This window comes from Stegastes partitus, unplaced genomic scaffold (assembly GCF_000690725.1).
Source record: "Stegastes partitus isolate 25-593 unplaced genomic scaffold, Stegastes_partitus-1.0.2 Scaffold43, whole genome shotgun sequence".
Classification (NCBI taxonomy): Eukaryota; Metazoa; Chordata; class Actinopteri; family Pomacentridae; genus Stegastes; species Stegastes partitus.
In genome coordinates, this window is record NW_007577774.1 from 458,513 (window position 1) to 481,747 (window position 23,235).

The 23,235-nt window shown below is 40.9% G+C and overlaps 1 protein-coding gene across 1 annotated transcript; it reads right to left on the minus strand.

Moving 5' to 3' along the window:
- Positions 1–900: 900 nt before the first annotated feature.
- Positions 901–22,230, minus strand: atp2a1 (ATPase sarcoplasmic/endoplasmic reticulum Ca2+ transporting 1). The gene is made up of 25 exons (XM_008305421.1): positions 22,070–22,230; positions 21,824–21,960; positions 20,768–20,785; positions 20,159–20,241; positions 16,567–16,671; positions 15,224–15,362; positions 14,012–14,092; positions 13,837–13,922; positions 12,153–12,308; positions 11,697–11,838; positions 10,169–10,335; positions 9,976–10,064; positions 9,794–9,896; positions 9,578–9,709; positions 8,237–8,362; positions 7,919–8,137; positions 7,642–7,753; positions 7,341–7,564; positions 6,991–7,211; positions 6,027–6,229; positions 5,549–5,634; positions 5,260–5,393; positions 4,156–4,273; positions 3,299–3,416; positions 901–1,206 (listed from the first exon to the last, which is right to left on the minus strand). The coding sequence occupies exons 2-25, from the start codon at positions 21,939–21,941 to the stop codon at positions 1,196–1,198; spliced, it is 2,991 nt and encodes a 996-aa protein (XP_008303643.1). The 5' UTR covers positions 21,942–21,960; positions 22,070–22,230; the 3' UTR covers positions 901–1,195.
- Between the last annotated feature and the right edge of the window lie 1,005 nt (positions 22,231–23,235).

Here is a 23,235-nt window from a genome sequence, read left to right on the forward strand (position 1 = left end):
ATGTCATTTTGTGGCTGAAGACTTTGTTTTTCAGTCATTACTGACCAAATTTTAATTCTGCTGCATACCAAAATGTTCACTAAACCAGAATTTCATGACTGGAGAGCAAGGTGTGTCCTACAACTATTTAGTTGAAAGGTGCAATTATACTTTAAATTGCTAGTGTATGACCAGAAAAATAAAAAATGTTTTGCGTTTAACGCTATCGTTGGAAAGGGGAAACCCAATAAGTTGTATAATAATTGGCCAGCAGGAGGCGACTCTTGTTGCAAAAAAAAGAAGAGGAAGTGATGCTATTTCTCTCTTGATTTATTGCCGCAGTAAATATTTTCCAGACAAGTTTTTAGCTCCAGTCATTAGTGCCATGTCTCCTCCAGTGCAGCGTAATGCTCATTTTGTAAATTATGACCCCATTTAGAATAAAGTAGATGCTGAAGTAAGGTATGTTTTAGAGTGTGGCGAACTTGTGAATGACCTTAACTGTACTGGCATGTGTAATGTTCTCAGTCTGACCCACTCCTCACTCGTCACATCAAGACCAAGATAGGAAAGGTAAAGTTTCACACTCCAATACTGCTACGCTACATATTAGGCCAGGAAAACATTTTTAGTATGTCAGTTGCTGTCAAATGGCACAAATACCAGGATGTCGTGCAACATCCAGTCACATTTTGCAGTCTGCCTACAGTGCTGTGTTCTCTGTGAGGGCGGCTGCAGTATGAACTGAAAGTAAGTCAAAATCTAAAAGAAACTAAATTCTGCAAATCTCACACATGACTGAACACGGACATCAGTACAGGAAACATGAACTGTTTTTATAAGGATTGAAAGCCTGTTGAAAATTGGTGAAGTCGCCATGAGATGGTGGCAAACCTCTGCTAAAATCAAATAACAAGTCAGTTTTCTTTATTACATATCTTTATTCTTTAAGAATAGAATCAACACAGAATAGTTTTAATAACTCTTCACTATATAGTATTTTCAGTACATACACAGAAAAAATATTTTGCAGCTTTTTTTTTTTTTTGACGTATTTTCAGATGGCTTATGTGTTTTCTTTTGTTTTCATGGCACTTGAGGTTTGATCAAGTGACTTCTGGCCACTCTCACTCAGAGCGTTCAGCCTTTTCTCTCCATCCTCTGTGTCTCAGTGCTTCGCTCTGCTTCGACCGCTCCACGCCTCCTCACGTCGCCTCTAGACTTTCCCTGGATGGACAGAACAAATGCCAGTGAGTTCTCGGGTAAAGAAAGAAAATTGAAGGCATTTAGACTGAATCGTTGGACGTTGTGAGGAATATGGTAGTTTGCTTTGCTGCTGAGAGTTAAGAAGATGTGTACTGCGTTTGCCATGAAGCTGTCTCTCCTTTCCCCTCACCCTGACTGGTCGAGGCAGAATCCCGCCCTCCCTTCGCCTGGTTCTGTCAAAGATTTCTTCCTTTTCAAGGGGTTTGCATGATCAAGATGATGTTTGGTTTCTCCCCATATTCTAATATCTTCACTTTAGTATGTGAAGTGCCTTGAGATGTGTTATATTGTGAATTTACACTAAACTGAATTAAATTGAAGAAACAAGCTCCACCTACCAGCACCTTTAAAACCCATTAGTTAAAACATTATAAGTGTTGAAACAACAGTTGCTGTTTTTTTTTGTGTTTTTTTTTTAATGGCAGGTTATATGTTGAATTTTCTCTTGGTTGAGTCTCTGCTTGTTGCCTGGCAACTGCAAAGAGCAAGAAGGAGTCATATCCTCTTATAAAAAGGCGAGTAGTCACAGTTGTACTTAAGAATGGGCACAAGTTAAACAAACAAGGTATGATAATGTTAATTAGAGAACATTACAGGTGCTGCCAGGTGAATTCTGTTAGTTCTGGATTGAGCCACACTTAAGTTTGGCTAACTGGTCACTGACTCAACTTTCTGTGCTGTAATAATAAGCATACGAGTGCCGTTAATCTTCTCATCTAATTAACTCTTGACATCAAAGTCTATTAGTGTGTTCCTAAAATGTCCAATTTACTATTCCTTTTAAGGATAACTTTGTATATTTGTTTTTAATATGTTGTTATGTGCATCTCTTGTGTCACATTGTGGGAAAAACTGCAACGGCTGTACTACTTTTTCCCACTTTGTGATGACATTAGAAGAGAAAATCTCAATTTAAAGCACTGATTTGTAGTTTTTATGCAAGCAATGTCAAAAAACACATTAGAGGGCTGTTTTTTTATTATCACAACAGCAACTAATATTCTGATTTGCCGTGTTAGCAACGTGCACAACATTGATTACAATAAAAGCAGAGTCAAAGCAGTAAATGCTAACCAGTAATACACTACTTCTACTATTATCTAAAAGCTACTTAAATCAATAAGATTAATAGAGTTGCATTTAGTATCCTATAGCAAAAGAATACCTAATATGCAAACTTATGTATGATGCTGCAGTTATTATGCAGATTTCTACTAGAAATTTACAAAAGAAGCTGCTGAGTTGATCGCAGCTACATTCAGGATCCAAATACATTAATGCAGAAACCTTTTTAAGGGCATGCATGATGCAGAGAACTTTTAGCTTGAGTCAGGGGAATACCTTGTTTTGTTACAGGGGAATGGAGGAGGGGGAACGGGTTTAGACTGGAATGTCAGAAAGGGGGAACCATGAAAAAGAGCATCCAAGGAGAGGAAAATTAGAAGTCATCAGAGGAGGAGATTAGAAAAGAGGGTTGAAAAATGATTAAAACTGTGTCAAGAATAAAAGGGGGAAAAAAGAGGTTAAAAGTTAAACGACATTAAAATACATTTAAATGGGAGGGGAATTATTCTGTAACATTCCATTTATCAAACATGTTTTTGTTTTAATTAATGAGGAAACACACTGATTGAAATGTTATAGGAAAATTCAGTCATGTATTCTCATTATTAATCCATCTGGGGAGGGACTAGAAGGAAATACACACATTTTAAAAATAGTTCTTGTTTATAGCGCTGTTTACTTCAGCTATTCCTGATTTCTGTAGCTACACATAGTTGCTGCATGATTTCTAGTTATATTAAGCACATTATTTGCCCCCCCAAAAAATTCCTTAAAATGATTAAAAATGATTTGCAATCTGATATATGCCAGATATTTCATATTTCATATTTACTCTTCAGGATGACAGTTAGTGTATGTACTATATTTGTCCTTTTTTCCCTCATAAAGTTTGCCTGTAAATATCTGCACACATCTGTTTTGTCTGTATCCAACAGTTTTACTCACTGAAGGTGATAGAAAAAAGGAAAGGCATTTCTTAACCACTTACCCTCCAGATATGTGCGAGCCACAAACTTAAGAAGCTCATCAATAAGGATGACTGGGAAGGAAAGCTTCAGCACCATCATCCACTGCTCCACGTTCAAGTGAGTGAGCTTGAAGATCATCTGTGGATGAGAGGAGGAGCAGCGTGGTGAAGTAAGACACATGCAGTATATATGCTATGACACAGATACTAGTAACACTAGAGCTAAAATGACTTAAATACCCGTTTGATGCATGTAAAGAATATTAATAGTCTGTGTTATTCTGTATGTGTGGTTTCTCACTGTGACCATGAATTCATGATAATTACTCAACAATAGAAAACACAGTGCAATTGATCTTTAAAGTACACAGTACACTCAATTGTGCCTTGAATTTAATGCTAAAATGTTTTCAGTTGCCTCAAGGAAAAACAGCAGTGATGTATATCGGAAAAGTCAGAGTCAGAATTTGTTAAAATTGCAAAAGGTGTCTCACAAGGCTCAATCCTGGGGCCTCTGCTGCTTGCACTTTATATAGATGGCATTATCTTCTTATCTTTATGCCTATGATACAGTTTTGTGAACTTTGTGCATTCTGCCGTCAAAGCCTTTCAGTACCACTTTGTAAATGCAGATAAAACTAAATTCATGAGCCAAAAATGCCGGTTATGACAATCTGGCCATTCCTAGAAAAGACTATTTTGTCACACCGTTTGCAGAGTTCGTTAAAAAGCTTAATCTGGTTTGTGCTTAACCTTAACTTCCATCTTTGTAAGAATTGTAAAAATACAACATGGAGGTTTGAAGACGCGACATGTGAAGTGTGTTTGGAAGTGGGGTGGAGGAAGATGGATGTTGTAGTGCAGGAGGCCAGACTCACGGGCAGAGGGTCGACGTAGATGATCATGAAGTGAAGGGACATGGACAGGCTCATGGCGCCCACCAGCCAGCAGTTGCTCCAGGGGGGCATGCGCACCAGGGACTGGTTCTCAGACAAGCTGGGAGGGGGGGAAGGAGGAGAGGGAGGAATGTGAGGTTGGATGGGAAGGTGGAGGGGGTGCATTAATGTAGACGGAAAATGCGCAGAGTAACTGTGTGGATGCGAATGCATGAAAATAAATGTGCACAAAAGGGTGTAAAGCTAAAAAAATTACAGTTTTTCAGTAAATGTTGAGGGAAGAAACTGTTATGACAGAGGTAGAGAGAACTAAACAATGCCTTACAGTATTGCTTCAATGTTTTAATTTACAAAAACTGGGGAAAAAAACATTATTTTGATGGTGTCACCAACACTGGAAAAATGGTGGATCTACATACTGTAAATATTTTACTATTTACATATTTTAAAACTGGAGAATTTTTGCCATGTAAAACTAATGGCTTCTCAGTTGCACCAAGGTTGTTTATTACAGAATCTGATTTGTATAAATGGTTTATTTCTGTCATTTTTTTTGTAACAATATCATCAGTGTAAGCTTAGATTTAGTTAATTTTCCCCATTGAACCACACGTCTTATATAATGAGTTCAGAGACAGTCAAGAAGTTGAACATACGTTGATTTATTCAGTTTTGACCATTTCTGGCTGTGATAAAGAGTGAAATTTTAAAAAGATAACATGCCTTTTAAACCTGCTGGCAGGTTTTGGAGTTTGGAAGGTAAAATATTAGGTAATGTCTCAATACATGACCATGGCTTCAATACTGCACTCTATAATTAAAGTTCTAATGATGGCCTTTAAACAGCTTTCTGGATGGCATTTTGGTATAAAACTACAATTAGCGTAGGAGGAAGTACTCAGTCCTTCAACAGTGCCCATCATAGCACAACGAAAAAGTATTAAATTACAAGCCATAGTCTATTAGGAAGTACTTATAATTATCAAAATGTATTCAGCATTTTAAAATGTCAGCATTGACAATGTTGAGGTTCATGCTCAAGTGAAAGTTTCCATGATGCCCTATGGGTTCACAGTGTAGACGCACCTGTTCAGAGCGTTGCACATCTCGATGGTGACCAGCACAGACAGAGCCATGGTCATTGGTGGAGCAGACTCGAACACCTCACAGTGGATGCCGTTAAAGTCCTCGTTGTCCTCGCTGCACTGCATGAAGTGAGACTGACGAGGAAGACAAGCGCACACATTCTCACTCTCTATTGTTTGACAGTTTCAAGAAGCATGTTTGTAAAGATGTTTGGTAGTTTTACAAAGAAGTCAGTGTTGTGATATATTTTGAAAGAAAAGTTCAGCAATAGCAGAGATTTAATGCTCACCAGCTGGTGGAAGGAGACCATTGGGCCCTCGTCGCAGTACAGGAACCACCAGGCAGCAGCTGCGACGGTTGCGGCACCGACGTAACCTGGAACGGACAATATTATGTTAAAAATAGAGATTCTGCTTCAGCTGTCATCCGAAGAAACCCACGTGTTCACGGAAACTGTGACAGATCTCCCAACCCAAAATCTTGAGGAATAGTATAATGGGCCGCCAGAGAGTTTCTGATGACGTCGTTAGAGAAATATGGTGGATGGATGTGTTCCCATGGTAACCGCATCACTAGGATGAAAATTACAGACGCTGTTGGGACGAACGCTTGAGCTCTAAGTCTCATGTGACGATATGAGTAAGAGTGTTTTTGTAAATGGTATATTATAACACATTGGAAGACATTTCTAGAAATATAAAGCACTTTATCTGTACCGGAAACTTCAGTGGATGAGACTGAACGAAAAAAAAAAAAGAGAAACCTACCTCCAATGGCCAGATATCTGAAGAAGAGCCAGCCAGAGATGAGGGGCTCTTTGGGGGAGCGGGGGGCTTTGCCCATGATGTCCAGGTCAGGGGGGTTGAAGCCCAGCGCAGTGGCAGGCAGACCGTCAGTCACAAGGTTGACCCAGAGAAGCTGGACGGGGATCAGAGCCTCGGGCAGACCGAGGGCAGCAGTCAGGAAGATACTGAAGGAAGAGGAGGAGTTAATGATTTCTTTAGCTTGAAGTTCTTGTCTTATGCAAAGAAAGTACATTTTACTCTGTTGCCTTAAAGACAATCTCCAGCAAAATAAACAGGCAGCACCATAGCTGAGCATTTCCACCTTAAATCTACAAAGTACTGATGACATTTTGAACTGAACACAGATTTAGACATCAGCACTTTAGCCAGTCTTATCAACTTGCATGGATGGGCTTTCCAAATCATTTGTTTTCTGGTGTGAATGCGTGGCCGAATTACCCCAATGCTACAACTTACATCTAAGCCATTTAAGCATCAAAGGGGTTATATTCATGGAAAAAAACTTCTCAATGATCAATAGGTGAACTATAATCCAAGTCCATATAGGCAAACTCCGTCACTCAGAAGCCAACTTGGTGATACTCCCTGTGACTTATTTGGGGGTAACAAGACCAGGTTCGTATCTAATAACTGCAATGTCAGTGATTCCTGCATGTCTGGAATTGCCAGTCAAATCCATTGAATTTTTTTTGGTGAATTTGCCCTAAAATAAGGTTTTTCACTGCAGTGAACAGCATAGTTTCCCACACTGTGGTTGCATCAAAACAACAAAATTACTGACGTGATGTTTCCTGGTTTGGCTGTAAAAAAAAGCACATGATTGGTGTTTTGGGGGAATCTTTGTCATTGGTGACCCATAGATCCATTTAGGATTCTTTAAGTGGCGAATCTTTCCCTCATAATGTTTCTGCTGTAGTAAACTCACCACACGACCTCGCCCACGTTGGAGGAGATGAGGTAGCGGATGAACTGCTTCATGTTGTTGTAAATGGCTCTGCCCTCCTCAACAGCAGACACAATGGAGGAGAAGTTGTCGTCAGCCAGGACCATCTCAGAGGCAGACTTGGCAACGGCAGTGCCAGAGCCCATGGCGATGCCAATCTCCGCCTTCTTCAAGGCAGGGGCATCGTTCACTCCATCACCGGTCTTTGTGAAGGGTTGAGGGGAAACAGAGAGGAATAATGTGTTAACCTCAGATAAGTCCTCATCTGTGTCTGCTTATATTTCAAATTCAAATGGTTCTGTTCCATTTTAAGCAGAAGAATCTCCTCTTACCATGGCAGTAATCTCATCAAAGCCTTGCAGGAACTCAACAATCTTAGACTTGTGGGACGGTTCCACTCTGGCAAAGCAGCAAGCCTTTCGGACGGCATTCTTCTGATCGTATGGAGCGAGGTCGTCGAACTCACGGCCGGTGAAGGCCTTTCCAGTCACATCCTGATCCTCACTGAAGATGCCAATGCGACGGCAGATGGCCACAGCTGTACCTTTGTTGTCGCCTGGAGACGGGGGACAGAACGGAAGATTTAGTCAATGTTTTTTACACTGAGATTATCATAGTGAGCATGATACACACCAGTGATCATGATGACACGGATGCCAGCGGCCCTGCACAGCTCAATGGAGCTCATGACTTCCTTGCGAGGAGGGTCCAGCATGCCAACGCAGCCCACAAAGGTCAAGTCAGTCTGGAGGTGGCAAAGTAAAAATGTTTAGTGTCCTTTTAGCTACTTGCAAGCAGGAAAAAATGTCCACTGCAACATTTCTGCCGTTTTAAAACATGTTAATATGGCTTGTCTTTAAACTTTGCCACTGGGGAGAAAGTATATGTCTGTGGTGTCTTAATTTTTCACCTCATAGTCTGCAAACTTGGTGGAGTCCTCCAGGTTCATCTCCTCCTTCCTCAGAGGAGTGTCACGGGTGGCCAGAGCCAAACAGCGGAGGGTGTCGCGTCCGGTGCCCCACTCCTTGATGACGGTCATGATGTGGTCTTTGACGGGGCCGGTCAGCGGCACACGGGTGGTGCCCACACGAACGTAAGCGCAACGATCAATCACACCCTCTGGAGCGCCCTGATTACACAGAAAACAACCATTTGCTTGCATTTCTTCTTTCTATTTCAGTCATGATTCTTTTATGACTGTGCCGTTTTCTGTATGCCACACACTCACTTTGACAAACATCTTGTTTCCGACAGGAGCTTTGGCGGACTTGGCAGGAGAGCAGTAGACTGACATGGACTTTCTGTCTCGGGAGAACTCCAGGGTGAACTCCTTCTTCATCAGCTGCTTGATGACCTGTCAGAATGTGAAAGAAAAGAAGGTAAACTCAGGGAGTGGGTTCAAAAAGATCAGAAATCAACCACCATAAGTGTTTTTTTTTTTTAACCTGCTGGGGGGCAGTGGGAGCAAGTCATGACCACTACTGACATATCCTTTAAGCTGATATTACAAACTTGTTAGCTCATTTCCACATTTAATATTTATGGAGCAACATTAACGTTCACCTGAAGCTGCGATTTTGACAACCTGATCAATTTATATTCCAACATGCACTGTCATTTAGCTTTGTTTTCTTCCTGAGGGAAATTTCTGGCTCATCAACTGTGTCTCTTTAATAATGATTGCTCCATGTATCTGCAGTTTGCTGAGCAGGTTCTGTAAAATTTTTTATTTTTTATTTTTTCCCTGAAAACAGCTGCCAGAGCAGTAAAGTTATGGTGTGTAAAACCAAAATAACAGTTTTGAAGACACTGAAGTGCTCTTAGAAGGTGATTATTAGTATTATTATTATTATTTTTTTAATCAAAAAATGCACATGGCTGCTAAATGTGAATTTAAAGTCCAGTCTTTGATTAAATACCTAATAAATAAATAACACATTTAGAGTTTTTTTTTGTAAAAAAAAACAAACAATCCCTTCCTGCCTAAATCTACATTGTTTTTCTAGGTTATGTTTTCTCCACCAATGGTAAATGGACTGCACTTATATAGCGCTTTTCTACCTTGGCGGCACTCAAAGCGCTTTACAATGTATTCCATCCCTCCACTACTTGTTGCAGCTCGAGCACACCAGCTCAGTTGTATGACTGTGCAAGCACTATAAAAGTACTTTATGCTGCACAGTCACAAGTTGTAATATTGGAGCAATTCACCCATACATGTCCGAACCACATTGTGAAGAACAAGAATAATACAGTTTACAGTTTTGATTCCTCTTTTTTTAAATGTTTTTTTTTTATTACATATAAAATGTTGATTCTGATTCTGGGTTTTTGAGACCTGCATTAGTACAGTGCTGTTTTTAGGTGGAAATGTGTTGGTGTTGATGGCTTATTTCGCTCATGATATGTATTTGAGTATACAAACGACACCATATTGACATGTTAGCAAGCTAAAAAAAAAAACAAAAAAAACTTAATTTAAAGTCCTTAAAAGTGCAAAAGCCTGGATTATGCTTTGAATATGGAGACTAATGTGTTTGTCATCAGGGGTCATACAACAATAACTTACAGCACAGCAGGCATTGGCCCTCTCCACCTTGGACAGACCACGAACTTCGGTGTTGAACACGTTCATCTTCTCCACCAAACAGCTGAGGGCCGTCTCGGTGGCCTCGCCCACTTTCTCATAAATGCCCTTGGACTGCATCGTGAAGGGAAATAATGAATTAAAGAAAGCGAGGACGTGTGAAGTCATAAACACAAAAACCCTGAATGCTCTGCGGACCTCGTTGTAGTCCAGAGAAGAGTCGTTGCACAGAGCGCAGATGGTCGCCAGCTCAACCAGGCCGTCAAACTGTCCGCACTTCACCAACGAGCCGTTCCTGGTCCTGGTAGAAGAAAGAGGAATAAAAATCGTTAGTTCTGAGTCGTTGAGAGTTGATCAGATGTGTTTTTTTTGTCACTTACACTTCTCCCTCGGGGGTGTACTTGGAGCCTGAAATGTCAAACTGACCAAGGGAAACGCTGTCTCCGTCGACTTTATCAATGATGAACATCTGCATGGAGGTAAAACCCAGTTTGTGCACTTGATCTGATCTCCTTTTCATTTACCTGGACACTTTTTTACTGAAAATGCCTGTGTTTGTGTGAACAAACCCACCTTGGTCACACACATCTGGTTGGTGGTGAGGGTGCCGGTCTTGTCGGAGCAGATGACCGAGGTGCAGCCCAGGGTCTCCACAGAGGGCAGGCTCCTGACGATGGCGTTCTTCTTGGCCATGCGACGAGTTCCCAGCGCCAGGCAGGTGGTGATGACAGCGGGGAGGCCTGTGAAGGACAGCAGGGAGCGAAATACATGATCAGGCTGCTTCAAAACAACGACAAGCAGGTGAAAGTTGAACAAAACACGAGGAACTTCTCAAGTGGCAAGAACAAATGATCTGACAAGCCCACCTGGACTTCTGGCTGACAAATAGCGTTGGTACCTACACTGCTCTTAACACATTGGCTGGAGCACACCCAAACTACTGTGTTCTCCAAAGTTATTCCTGAGGGAGGGGCGCGCTGCAAGCCATTCACTCCTTCCTGCACTCAGAGGGGAGATGAGTGTTCAGATTCTTGGCAAAAATCTGCCCTGACAATGGTGTGGAGAAGGTCTGGAGGGAGGCCAGTTTAGTGACATTATCATGGCATCTGTGTTTGCAGATGATGTTGTCCTTTTGGCAGCTCCAGGCTGTGGTCTCTGATGAGCGCTGGCACTGTTTACGGCTGACTGTGGTGTGACGGGGGAGGAACACGAGCGCCAAACAATTGGAGTTTGTTATTTTATTTTTTCCAGGAAATTGTAATCAATCACATTTATGAGGCAAAAAAAAAAATACAAGAAAGTTTTGAATTCATTTCTTATTACTGTGGACAGTAAAAATTGTGAAAATGTCTTTGCATGGGGTTGATAGATGTTACACACAGATTAAAGTACACAAATAGGACTCAGGTTACAATGGATGACACAAGCTGGAGCCTTTTGTGCTCTTTTTCTCTTTCAAAGTTTTAATGTTTTCATCCACCCATCCATTCATTTTCTGAGATTTATCTGTGTCAATTTCACATTTATTTAGATAAGCATATCTGTGCAAATGATTGGTACATAAAATTAGGAAATAATGAGAAAATGTGGGGTGACAAGAAATAATTCCAGGCCAAATTGTCCCCCATAGGACTTTATTCATGCTTTCATCCTTTGTTGTTTAGGGTCCTATTCATAACTGAGTGGCTGAAAAACATGTTCAAGTCATAAATCTATTGGAATTAAGAGTATTGATGATGCTCAGTGAAAGATCTTGATTTACTCCGGCTCTTATCCAACCTTGGAGATAGCTTCTACGCTTTGAAAAGATCTTGTTTTTGTGGTTCAGGCAACTTCTAAGGATGCTTTTTTAGGAATATATTGGGAAAATCCAATCCCAGGACACACTGAAGAAGTACGTACTATCATAACTCCACCAAACACTACCGGCAGACATGAATAGAAGTGGATTTACTCATTTATTCTCTTCTTAGTTTGGGGGCTTCACACAGTTTTTATCAGCCTGGAAGCTGCGTCATATAGTCAGGCTACATGAGTACATGAGTACTCGATATGATAATGTTCTTGGGCAACCAAACAGAAGTTGATCCCTGGGGCTTACCTTCAGGGATGGCAGCCACAGCCAGAGCCACAGCGATCTTGAAATAGTAGATGGCACCGCGGAACCAGGAGCCTCCATGGACTGGATCGTTGAAATGGCCAATGTTGATTATCCACACAGCCACACAGATGAGAGAGATGACCTGGAGGACAGGAGGGAGGTTTGTTTATATGAAAATCTCCTTATTATATACTTCATATGTCTAAAATATTTATTCATCTGTGTAGATTCTTAATCATCAAGGTCATAGCGATCATAAGAGCTTTATTACAAGGCAACTGGACTTCTCTTTTTGGTTCTTGAATATGTTTCATCTCATCTCCTTATCCAGAACTAAAGAAGCCTCTAGGATGAGAGGTGAAACATCTTCAACAAACACAACAGAGAAGGCAGCTTTATGATATGAATAATTCAAACTGGCAGGTGATAGATACAGTCTGATAAAGTGTCACCCACCTTGGAGAGCTGCTCTCCGAACTCGTCCAGTTTCTGCTGCAGAGGGGTTTTCTCCTGCTCGGTGGCAGCCATCTGGTCACGGATCTTACCGATCTCAGTGGAGACACCAGTAGCAACAGCAATACCGACGGCTTTACCGGCAGCGATGTTGGTACCCTGAACAAGAGAAGGACACATTCAATAGAAAACTCTTTGGACAGCCTGCACTGGCATGACCTCATGACTTCCCCTGAGGTTTAATATGACCATTATGGTTTTGAATAAAATGTTATGACAACTTTTCCTCTTTCTCCATCACCAGATCAGATGTTTAATCTGTCCAGTGCTACAAAACTAATGACATTCCCATCAGCCTCAGCTGTGCTTTGCATGTCATGCTAATTAGAAGATATTAACATGCTAAGCTAAGGAGACGAACATGTAAACATTACAGCATTAACATGTTAACATTGGCGTTAGCCTGCCAACTTTAGCATGATGTATGGTTGCAGGTGTTGAGTCCATGACATGGAATTTTGCAGCGTATCTCAGTGGCGCATTTTTTTTTCTTTCTCTCACTTCTTAAATGGGTAGTTGTCACTTATTTAGTAATCATTTAAGTAGAAGAATGTATACATCCTGCGGTTCTGATAGAGCAACACAATAATTGCACAATATTGCAACAAAAAATATGAATTTGTTAAAAGGAAATACTGTCGTTGTTCAGTCATGCAGGAAATAAAACACTCTAAAGCAAACCGCCCATCAATAATTTACTTCTTTCTATTTGTACTTTTCCTATTGTGATATTTCAGAATGTCTTCCAAGAAAAAGGCATGCCAAAGCACACTCCAACAATATCAATTTTTTTAAAATGAAAAATAACTGCAGTAGTTTTCTGCTTTTAACATAGTACAGAAAAGTCTGCTAATTTATAGACAGTATCTGTTAATAACCAATTTAGGTATTAGGCAAAAAAAAAAAAAAACATTAAAAATTAAAAAATAAATTTCTCTTCCTTTTTTTTGCAGAAAATTTACAATATTATTTATGCAGTATGTTTTCAACTTTTTTGACTAACAATTTAGTGGTTTTTCTCATAATTTTACAGTTACTTTTACCATATTATTTATACTGTGTTTTTCTGCTTTCTTAGATTACGTACATATTTACTTAAAATGACAATATTAATCTGTAATTAAATATGTAGCTCTTTATATGAACGTTTTTGCCAATACAATCAATGTATTTTTGTATCCTTTTACATTCAAACTCTCTAATTCGATACACAAATGAAGCAAACTTCTTTCATGAAATCCAACATAAATGCACAGACTTTTTTTGAAAGACATGAACCCCTCTGTACCTCCACTGATCTTGCAATTTTTGCATTTTATTCAGAATAATTAAGTCATTTTATTTTAATTTTATATTGTTGCTTGCTTCCAGTCCTTTGCCAGTTTTTTTAAATGTTGTTTCTTCACATTGTAGCTGTATGAGTAGTTTAAGAAGTGTCCGTCAGTTGCACAATGATGCTTCCTGCCTATAGAAAATGTCTGCTGTAGCGGTTATTTGGTGGTGGAAGAAGACCCAGTTGAAAGTTTAATAACAAAACATTTTTAGAATGATTCAACAGTTGTGGTTTTTCAGGTTTTGGTGGAGATATAAAGGTCACGTGATGGTGAAAAGGAGGAAAAAGACTCACAGAGAACAGCATGTTCTTCTTGTCCTGGTTGACAGCTCGGGGGTCTGGGACGGCATCGGTGTGCTTGATCACACTGACGGACTCACCTGCAGGCGTGAGGGACGGGTTAAAAGGTCAGCGAAGGTGGTGAACATCAGAAAGACCGAAGTTTTCCTGTATCTGATGAAACACGTACCAGTGAGAATGGACTGGTCCACACGCAGAGTTGTTGATTTGATGGAGACGATCCTGATGTCAGCTGGCACTTTGTCACCGACTAGCATCAGAGAAATGGACAGAAACAGACATTTTATTAACACCGCATGTACTTTTGAGCTCGTTTTGCAGTGATTTGTTTATTTGGTGGCATCACAGTACAAAGAGCTTCATAACAATCTGCAGGATGGAGGAGGAAAGGAGGGGGCAGCGGAGTTGATTGACTGGTTTTAGCACTCCGGATAGATAGTGTTGTTGTTGAAAACTGATACCACAGTGAGAGTGCGAGGGAGAGGGAGACCTTGGGGAGGCCATGAAGTGAAAAGAACAGGTGTACAGCAAACAGAGGGACAGGGACAGACAGAGGAGTGATATTAGGTGCATTTATACTCGAAGTTTTCTTTTCCTTTTTTTTGTCTCGCAGAAAGTTCCTTCAGTTCGACTGCCTTAAAAGGACCACATTCATTTGCAAGGACATTAGCAGCCATATGCTGACACGTATACATGTATGGATATATGAGCGTGCAGCGATTCTGTAGCTGCAGGATGCTTTATGTTAAATTGATGGGGTCAAACAAATAGATCAGGCTGAATCAGCAAACTATAGCCACTTTTATTTTGCTTGTATTGTATCAGGAATCATTTAAAGCAAGAGTCTGAAATTTTTGCGAGTTCTTTTTTCGGAAAAGTCACCAAGATTAACTTTGTTTTAGTTATTTGTGTGCCAAAAATTAAAATGCGTCCTGTTTGTGTGATGTTAAATCCTCTACAGTGTGCATGTGCACACGTAAACTGCTCAAAACACAAAATATCACTTTAATTTAATTTTCCTGATGCTGCTTATCTTGCTTTCTGGTAGAAAATGTAATTCTAGCTTTGTTGCGCTCATGCTCATACATTTTAAATGACAATTTTCTGTTTAGAAACTGCACATGAACTAGACTGTTATGCAGTATGCAAAGTTTGTTTACTTGTAGGATGCTTTGGCTCATACAGAACACTTGGTGACTCATAAGTGCAGTTCCTCATGTGCATTTTGTTTATTTTAATGTGAGTTGAGAGTGTCTTAAAGGTGAATCATGATTGTGCCTCCCTCACTGGGTGGCTGAATGGTCTTCTTTATTTTGTATATACATATATATATATATCAGTGCTGCATTTAAAGGAAAGCCCCCCCTCCAGTGAATCTTACCGGAAACCTCCACCACATCACCAGGAACGATCTCCCTGGCCTTGATCCTCTGCACGCTCTTCCTGTCCGACCGGTAAACTTTCCCCATCTCGGGCTCGTACTCTTTCAGGGCCTCGATGGCGCTCTCTGCGTTGCGCTCCTGTTGCACACAAAACAAAATGTGTGGTCATTTTAGTGCCATGCATTAACTGTATGCGGACGTTTAAGTACAACGTATAGAAACAGAATGACGGGATACCAAAATAAAATGAAACACAAAGCATGTTAAGGAGTATCTGAAGAGGAAGGTACTGAAATTAAATATATAAGTATACTAGCTTTACGCAATCCGCCAATCATGATGGACGAAATGACCTAAATGAAACATAACACAATCGTTCCCCACTGTAATATGTCTGTAGGTTCCAAGCTGCTTAACCAGAATGTTATTTTCACCTTTGAGATCCCCAGATTGTAAACTACTGGCATAATACAGTACATTGATTTAATATATAATAACTTTGTGAAGCTTACAATAAAAGATTTTTGTTGATTCAAAGGGACATTCCAGCTATTTTGGGATGAACCTGAGTATGGTGAAGAAAATGATGCTCTGAGGCTGGCAAATCCATTGACTGTCCATGCGCTCATAGCCTGCACAGTTGTTTGACATTCGATAAATCTCTAGACACCCCCCTGTTGCACTGTGCAGCCTCCTCCTGTGAAATCGTTCCTTGAACAGGTTGATCAGAAAGCAGGCTGATGTTTCAGTTCAGTCTGTGGTTCCTTCCAAGGCTGAATCTCGACCGCCTCAAAGTGTAAAGCCCAACTTATGCCAGCTGCCCTCCCTCTCTCCGTTCTCCTCCATACCCCCCATGTGTGAATCCTTGTGCATAGTTTCCAAATGACTGCCGCAGGGTTGATATGAACCCCACACATGCACCGTGCACACACCCCGGGCCTTTGGTAACGTGATCGTCCCTCTGTATTTTTACTGCGGATCGCACGGTGTGTATTGTAACGGAGCGGTTTAAACCTTCAAGGCAGGACAGGTCCCAGTCTGTCAACTCGCCCCGTCGGCTTAACCTTCCACCTTTTCACCTCCTGCTGACGTCACGCCTCTCGTTCTGGCTTCCCTTGAACTTTGAAATCCCGGTCGCCGCCCTGGAAGGAGTGTGTGCTCTCCGTAAAGGACACGAGGCCTGAACGAGCCGCCGACATGTGTGATTTATTGTGTGTGACTGTTACTAAGTATAAGAGTCTATTTAGGTGTGTGTGTGTGTGTGTAAAAGACAGCATTCAGGGGGCAGGTATGTGTCCTTGTGATTGCAATTGTTCCCATGTGTGTGTGTCTGCTTACTGACCTGCCACACTCCAACAACAGCATTAGCAATGAGGATGAGGAGGATGACGAAGGGCTCCACAAAGGCAGTGACAGTTTCTTCGCCTTCCTCAAACCAAGCCAGCACCTGAGAGGGAAAGTTAGAGCACATTAGAATTCACATTTGAATGACATTTACTTTGTGCTGTTCGTCATGTTTCTGTGAAGTCTGACGATGAAGAGCTACTGAAGTTTTCCAAACTTAACAAGCTTAATCCCCATTACTTCCTGTGTTAAAAAACCTGAGGAACAACTGGGAAGAGCAAAGCTGCAGCTTGTAGATTAGATAACTATAATACTACGATTAATTATTCGCCCTATAAAATGTTTTTTCCAACCACCAACCGTCTTTGAAGCCCAAAGATGTTCACTTTACAACGATATAAAAGCAAATCCTCTCATTTGTGAAGCAAAACACAGCAAAAGTTTAACATTTGCTCCTAATAAATGACTAAAATAAATGAATAATGAATCAGTTTCAAAATAACATGATTCAGCTTGATATGTAATATTTTCACATACACATCTCAACATTTAAGCTCTTAAACTCCTAAAACAAAAACCCTTTTCTCACACTCTCTCCGAAAAAAAATCTCAAAATTACATGATGCACCGCTAAAACAGCCAATTAACTGACGAGCTGATTAACAGAAAATAAAGAGCTTTTGCCAAACTAATCATTTAAGCCACTAATAAGGCAGTAAAAGTGAGGATTTGAAGATTTTCTCTGGTTTTAAAGTATTATAATATGAATATTGTTAAATAAAAATAAAAAAGAAACGATTTACAGACATAATTTCTGACTCTGGGGACTTCTGTTGTGTATTTTTATTTATTTATTTTTACTATTTTCTGCAAGTAAATATATAAAAACACAGACTGAGTAAAATAGACCTAAGAACCCCATTTTTTAAATTTTATTTTATTTTTTGCACGTGATGCGTGCTGTATGCTGATTTATTTTAATTTTTTCCCTAAAAGTACACTAAAAGTTCTGCTGGTTTAAATAATCTCCAACTTGTTGGCTCTACCAGTGGGTCTTGGGGTCAGAGAGGTTAATCGTATAATGGTGCGGACTTCCATTTAGAGTTAAAACAATATGTTATTGCTGCTGTTAAGCTGCTTTGTGCTACAAGTGTCTTCAGGTTTGTTGTGCACCTGTTGCTCGGGGTGACAGTATTATCTTTTACTGCTGACTAGCATAAAGCACAAACATAAATTTGTCACGGTGAGCGGCTATTTATGAAGCTTCTGAGGCATCGCTGGATCGAGTGACATTTCACTTTGTTGTATCTTATGTCATCCTATGTGTGAAATCTTTCCTCTCCACGTGACTCCTTTCCAAACCTATAGTCGAACACGTGCACGCCCCTCCGACTCCCATGTTGCTAACGCAGGTCTGTTTCGGAAAGGCTTTGTGTTGACATTGACACAGATTAGTTGCAGGCCAACGGAGCACGGACCGAACCAGAGAGAAAAGAGCAGATTCCTCCCGTCCTGCTCTTGTTTCTGCTCGACATCGTGATGTTTTCCATTTGCTTCACATCTTTTCTCACTCTTCTTCTGTTTTTTTTTTAAAGCAGCCTTTGCTTGCTTGCTTGCTCCCTCCAGTCTGTCTTCACCCTGCTTCTCTTCAAAGACACAATCGATCTCCAGAACGAGCGTCAGAGCCTGTCAGCACGTCGTGGTGGTACAACATTCCTGTGTGTATGAATAGGACGACCATGTATTTGCAGTATTTAGTGTTCTCTCTTTTAGAAACCATATACGACTCTGAATCTATTGCTCTCGTTTGTCATTGTAACAAACAATGCCATTGTGCAACCCAATCCCCGGCTCCCCCCCTTCGCCCTCCACTCTCTCCTGCTGCTGCAAGCCATCCCTCGTTCCTTCCATCCCTGACCTTTGTCCAAGGATACAGTTTCTCGTCCTGGCTTGAGACTTTCTTAAAATAAAGCTCCCGCCATGCATATGTGCCCACACACTGCACTCTCTCTCTCTCTCTCTCTCTCTCTCTCTCTCTCTCTGTCTTTCCCTTTATCTTGTTCTCTCTCTTTGCTGCACACACATGCAGCCGTCAGGCCTTCTAAGGCCATAGTGACAGCTGTACAGGGAGGCCGGAGGGCAGAGATCGAGGATTAAGACAATGCGAGCAACCCGCTCTCCTCCACAAAACTGTTTTGGAGAGAGCAACGGCGAGGGGAGGTGCAGCACGGAGAAGGGATTCCTTGTGTAAATGAGAACGGGTCCAAATGTAATTCAATAACTCGGTGATGTACGCGTTGTGTTGGTCAGCCCGGGTGTGTGTGCGATTACAAAGAAAAACAGGCGAGCGGTCAGAAAAGATGCAGCTCATCACTGAGGACTGCAGCTAACTCACGCTGCCAGTTTCTTTATTGCACCCTGAATGTGCTCTTTGGTAGTTCACAAACTGTTTCTGTTTAAGTGTGAAAGTAAAACCGATCAGAAGCTCTAAGGTTATCAATTATTATCTATTTTTTAAAGTGTATTCTTCTTGTTTCCAGAGTAACTTTCATGTAGCTCAGCATACTCATGAAAGAACTGTGTAGGGGTCAAAACGGTTCAAGTGTGACGACAACTAGAGAAGATACATTTTCCCTCCTAAAAGCTTTTTGTCTGTGTAAAGATAGATTCAGCGGTTCTTACATGGAACGAAACACTGCATTCGAAAGTTTAAACTTCAAATCTACAGCGAGCCAGAAGAGTTTGTGTGGCACCATAAAAGCTGATATGTTTTTGTTTCTTCTTTGTGGCAGAGAGGAGGGAAGTCTGTTCTCCATCGCAGTGATGTGCTTTCATTCTCCAGATTGTAAACAATATTAAATTCATGGAGAACCCAGCAGTGTGTTTGTTGTCTTATTCAAAGGTAAAACCTGGATGTAAAATTTCCACAACAGTTGAACAACACAAAAAATGCAACTAATTTATGACATAGTTCTTCCAGGACTGACTTTTTAATCCAAATATTAACTACAATACAAACTAAATCTGAATATATTTGATTAGTGGAGCTGCTTGTGGATAGTCTGGGGTCAAGAGTGTAAACTGTTGATGATGCTAAATGTGTTGTTGCTTTCCTTTTTTTTTTGGAATGAGCTGTGCTGAATTGGTTAAATACACAATTTAATCCAAAAATAATGTTTATGACTGTGATTTAAGGTTTGTAATTCTGTTAAAAATCTTCCACATTTTAAGGATGACACAACCTTGTGGAGGGGAATAAATGAGATAAATGCAGCCTGAAAATGCATCATCAAAATTTAAGAATTTCAAATTGATGCTGAAGTGCAATTTTATTGTTTTTAATTCAATTTAAAATTGTTTTGGTGTTGTCATTCTAGTGGTATGTTTTGTCTGGTTCATCTTAGAGGGATGCAGTGAAGCAAAGTAAATGTAAAATGGGCAAACAACATCCAAACTAGAACTGTTTTTTCACTATAAAAAGACAATTCTAAACATCTGGAGGCTCCATGCATAGCGTACCATGAATCTTTCACTGTGAAAAACTCACAGATGCATTGTATCGTGTAAATAAAAAGCGTGAACAAACTCACAAAGGAGATGCAGGCGGCCAGCAGCAGGATTCTGACCAACAGGTCCTCAAACTGCTCCACCACCAACTCCCAGATGCTCTTTCCTGGTGGTGAGAAAATGCAGCAAATCCAGTGCATTCAGATGAATTATATGTGCAGTACATCTGAAAAAATTTCAGTGTGGTGTATATGCAAAACCTGTGAATTAACTAATGTTCAGCCTGAAATGCTGAACTGATGTGTGATGATTAGTTTTCCTCCTACAATGTAACGTAAATCAGATTTTTTTCCCGTATCTTCCTGTGTGTAAACTCACACCACTGCCTTCCATGTTTTCCTGCCTGTGCATGTTTTGGCTGCTTTGTCGGCTACAGTGACAGTTTCAACATCTCCTGAGCCACAGTGGATGGACAGATTTCTTTAACAGTGTGTGATGTGAGCATATTATTAGCTGTTTGGTCCACTGGTAGAAAGTGAGCAAGGAGCCAATGGACAGGTGCTCAACAAATGACTTGTCATCACAGGAAGTGAGGGGAACAGGTGTGTCCGGATGGTGCAACGTTAAAAGATGATCGCCGTTCAGATGTTTCTGTTTGAAAAGCAGGTGTTTGAGGCTTAAAGTGGACTCACCCTCCTCTGCTGGCAGCTCTGTGGGTGAAGACAGACAGAGAGTATTAATGTGGAGGGTAAAAATGAAGTCAGGTCAACAGATTCAACACCAGAAATTAAAAAAATCAAGAACAAAACATAGGTAGCATTATGTTTCTTTAGGGAAAACACAATGTTCACCTAAAATAAAATCACTGCAGCATGGCAGAACATCTTTTAATGCAATAAAAGACAGTAAAAATAAGAATTTACCCCAGCATGCATGCTCACTAAAATAATTATGCCGTATGGTTTATTGTGTGGAAGATTCTCCAGTGGAATAAATGTTTGTTGCACCGAGCACAGGTGTAATTAATACCATTAAAGATGGCTCTGTTCCATTAGGATGTCCCAGTTTCAGGGCCATGGCTTACCGGGACATTTAGTCCCAATGGTGAGCTGGATTTAGTGATATTTACACCTGCTGTGACAAGGCAAAGTGGAACAGGCCTCTGGGAGACATCTATTAGCTTCACTCTCTGAACCAGAATTTTTTTGCTCACTTTGACAAAAACTGACTTGCTTTGTCTGGAGTTTGCGTTTCACTTTCTCACTCTGCAGACAGTTTGAACAAGAAGATCAATGAGTTCATTAAAACTGAGCAAACTCTGTGCAAGGCTGTGAGATGAGAGTTGACCTTGAGTCAAGGATGAACTCAGATTCACTCAAAATGCAAATTATCAATCTAAACTGAAACCAGTAGCAGTTGTCAGAAACCTGACTCCCTGCTGCACCTGCTGCACAAACATAACTCCATCTTTGTGTCTCTTAGATAGCTTCCCTTAATTAGACCATCATCACAAAGTCACGCACAGTGCCGCTTCACCTGTCAGTCTACTCCTCCTCCTGCACCTTCTCTTTCTCAGAGTCTGCCATTCTAACTTGTTAAACCTTCAGGTGCACTTTGTTTTCCTTCTCATCTCGCTTCAAAAACCAGTGTAATGTTTTCCTCCCCATCCCATGATTCATCAATCCATTCATTGCTACTCTTTCTTGAGCTCCATCCAACCGCTCCATCCAGTCATCCATCCATCTCACCGTTGAAGCCATACTTTTCCAGGTTCTTCTTCACCTGGTCGGGCGACAGGCCGGTTTCTTCGGTGACGCCAAAGTAGGACAGAACGTCCGGGGACTCTTTGGTGTGTGCGTTCTCCATCCTTGCTGAAACGGAGAGGCTTCAGGACACAGAAGAAAAAAAAAAAAACACAGAGACACTCACATCAATCTGAGCGGCCCAGCCAGGCCCACTGAATACTGCAACTCAATGTAGCTGTGTTCACCCACCACTTTCTTGAAGTGTGGGATTGGGATTAGAAACTGGCAACCCCCCTGCGTTCACACTTGCTCTCTCTCTGCCCCCTCTCTCTCTCTCTCTCTCTCTCTCTCTCTCTCTCTCTCTCTCTCTGGCCTGTCGCTCTCCTCTCGGAGCCCCGGACTGACAGAAAGTGCAACCCGGCAAACTGTCTCGAAAAGTTTTATACAGCTGAAAAAGTGGTCCCATTGGTGCATTGCCCCCCGTGCACTCGGCCCTCATTGGATGAGAACGTCACAAATAGGTGGGCAGGGATGGCCCTGTGGTAAAGAATAGGCCGAGAGGGAGGTGAGGAGGGGAGGGCAACAACTGCAGAGGGGGTCTGCTGCCCGACAAGCTGGAAATAAGATGTGCATAAGAGAGCGTGCACGGCCAGGACAAGGGAGGGAGGCTTCCTGAATGAGAGGACACTGATGGGCACATGTGGGTTCACATGTCTGTACATTCCTCCACTCGGCAGGCGAATATAAGAAAAGTAAGGATTAGAAAGAAGTCCATACACAAATAAAAGTTTCTTTCTGAAGTGTAGCTCTGTTTAGGCGGTTTTCAAACATATCCCACCTAATTACTCTTATTTATGCACAATGTTTTTCTGTAAGAATTAAAGACTTTCCGGAGATGGAAAGCAAGTAAATACAATTATTAAAGTATTCTGCTTAAGTAAACATTTGAGATACATTCCTGCATTTCCTTTTCAGGGCACTACATTTCTGAAATGTACTTTTTACCTTTAATTTCTGACTATAGTTACTTTACAAATTGGGATTTAATGTTTAAAAACAAAAACATCTAAAAAGCGGTTTCTGATTTTTGACTTATAACCATAAACAGTCGTGTTTCAGATGAATATGAGCTCTTGCACGTCTCCTTTAAACTTTTCAGATAAAATTTAGAAAAAGTCCAAAAGGGTAAACGTTTGCAATACTTCACGAAAAAGCAAACAGTTAACTCCAAAAAACAAATTTACAGTTGTGTAGCTAACTTATTAATTTAGCTCGTGACCCTTTGAGGAGACGGGACCCCTATGTTGGGAACCACTGCACTAAACTACACATCTGTATATAAAGTAGATAAAGTACCTTCACCTCGATCAGCTGCAACAGCAAAATACTGCTTATATACAGTATATTTATCAATA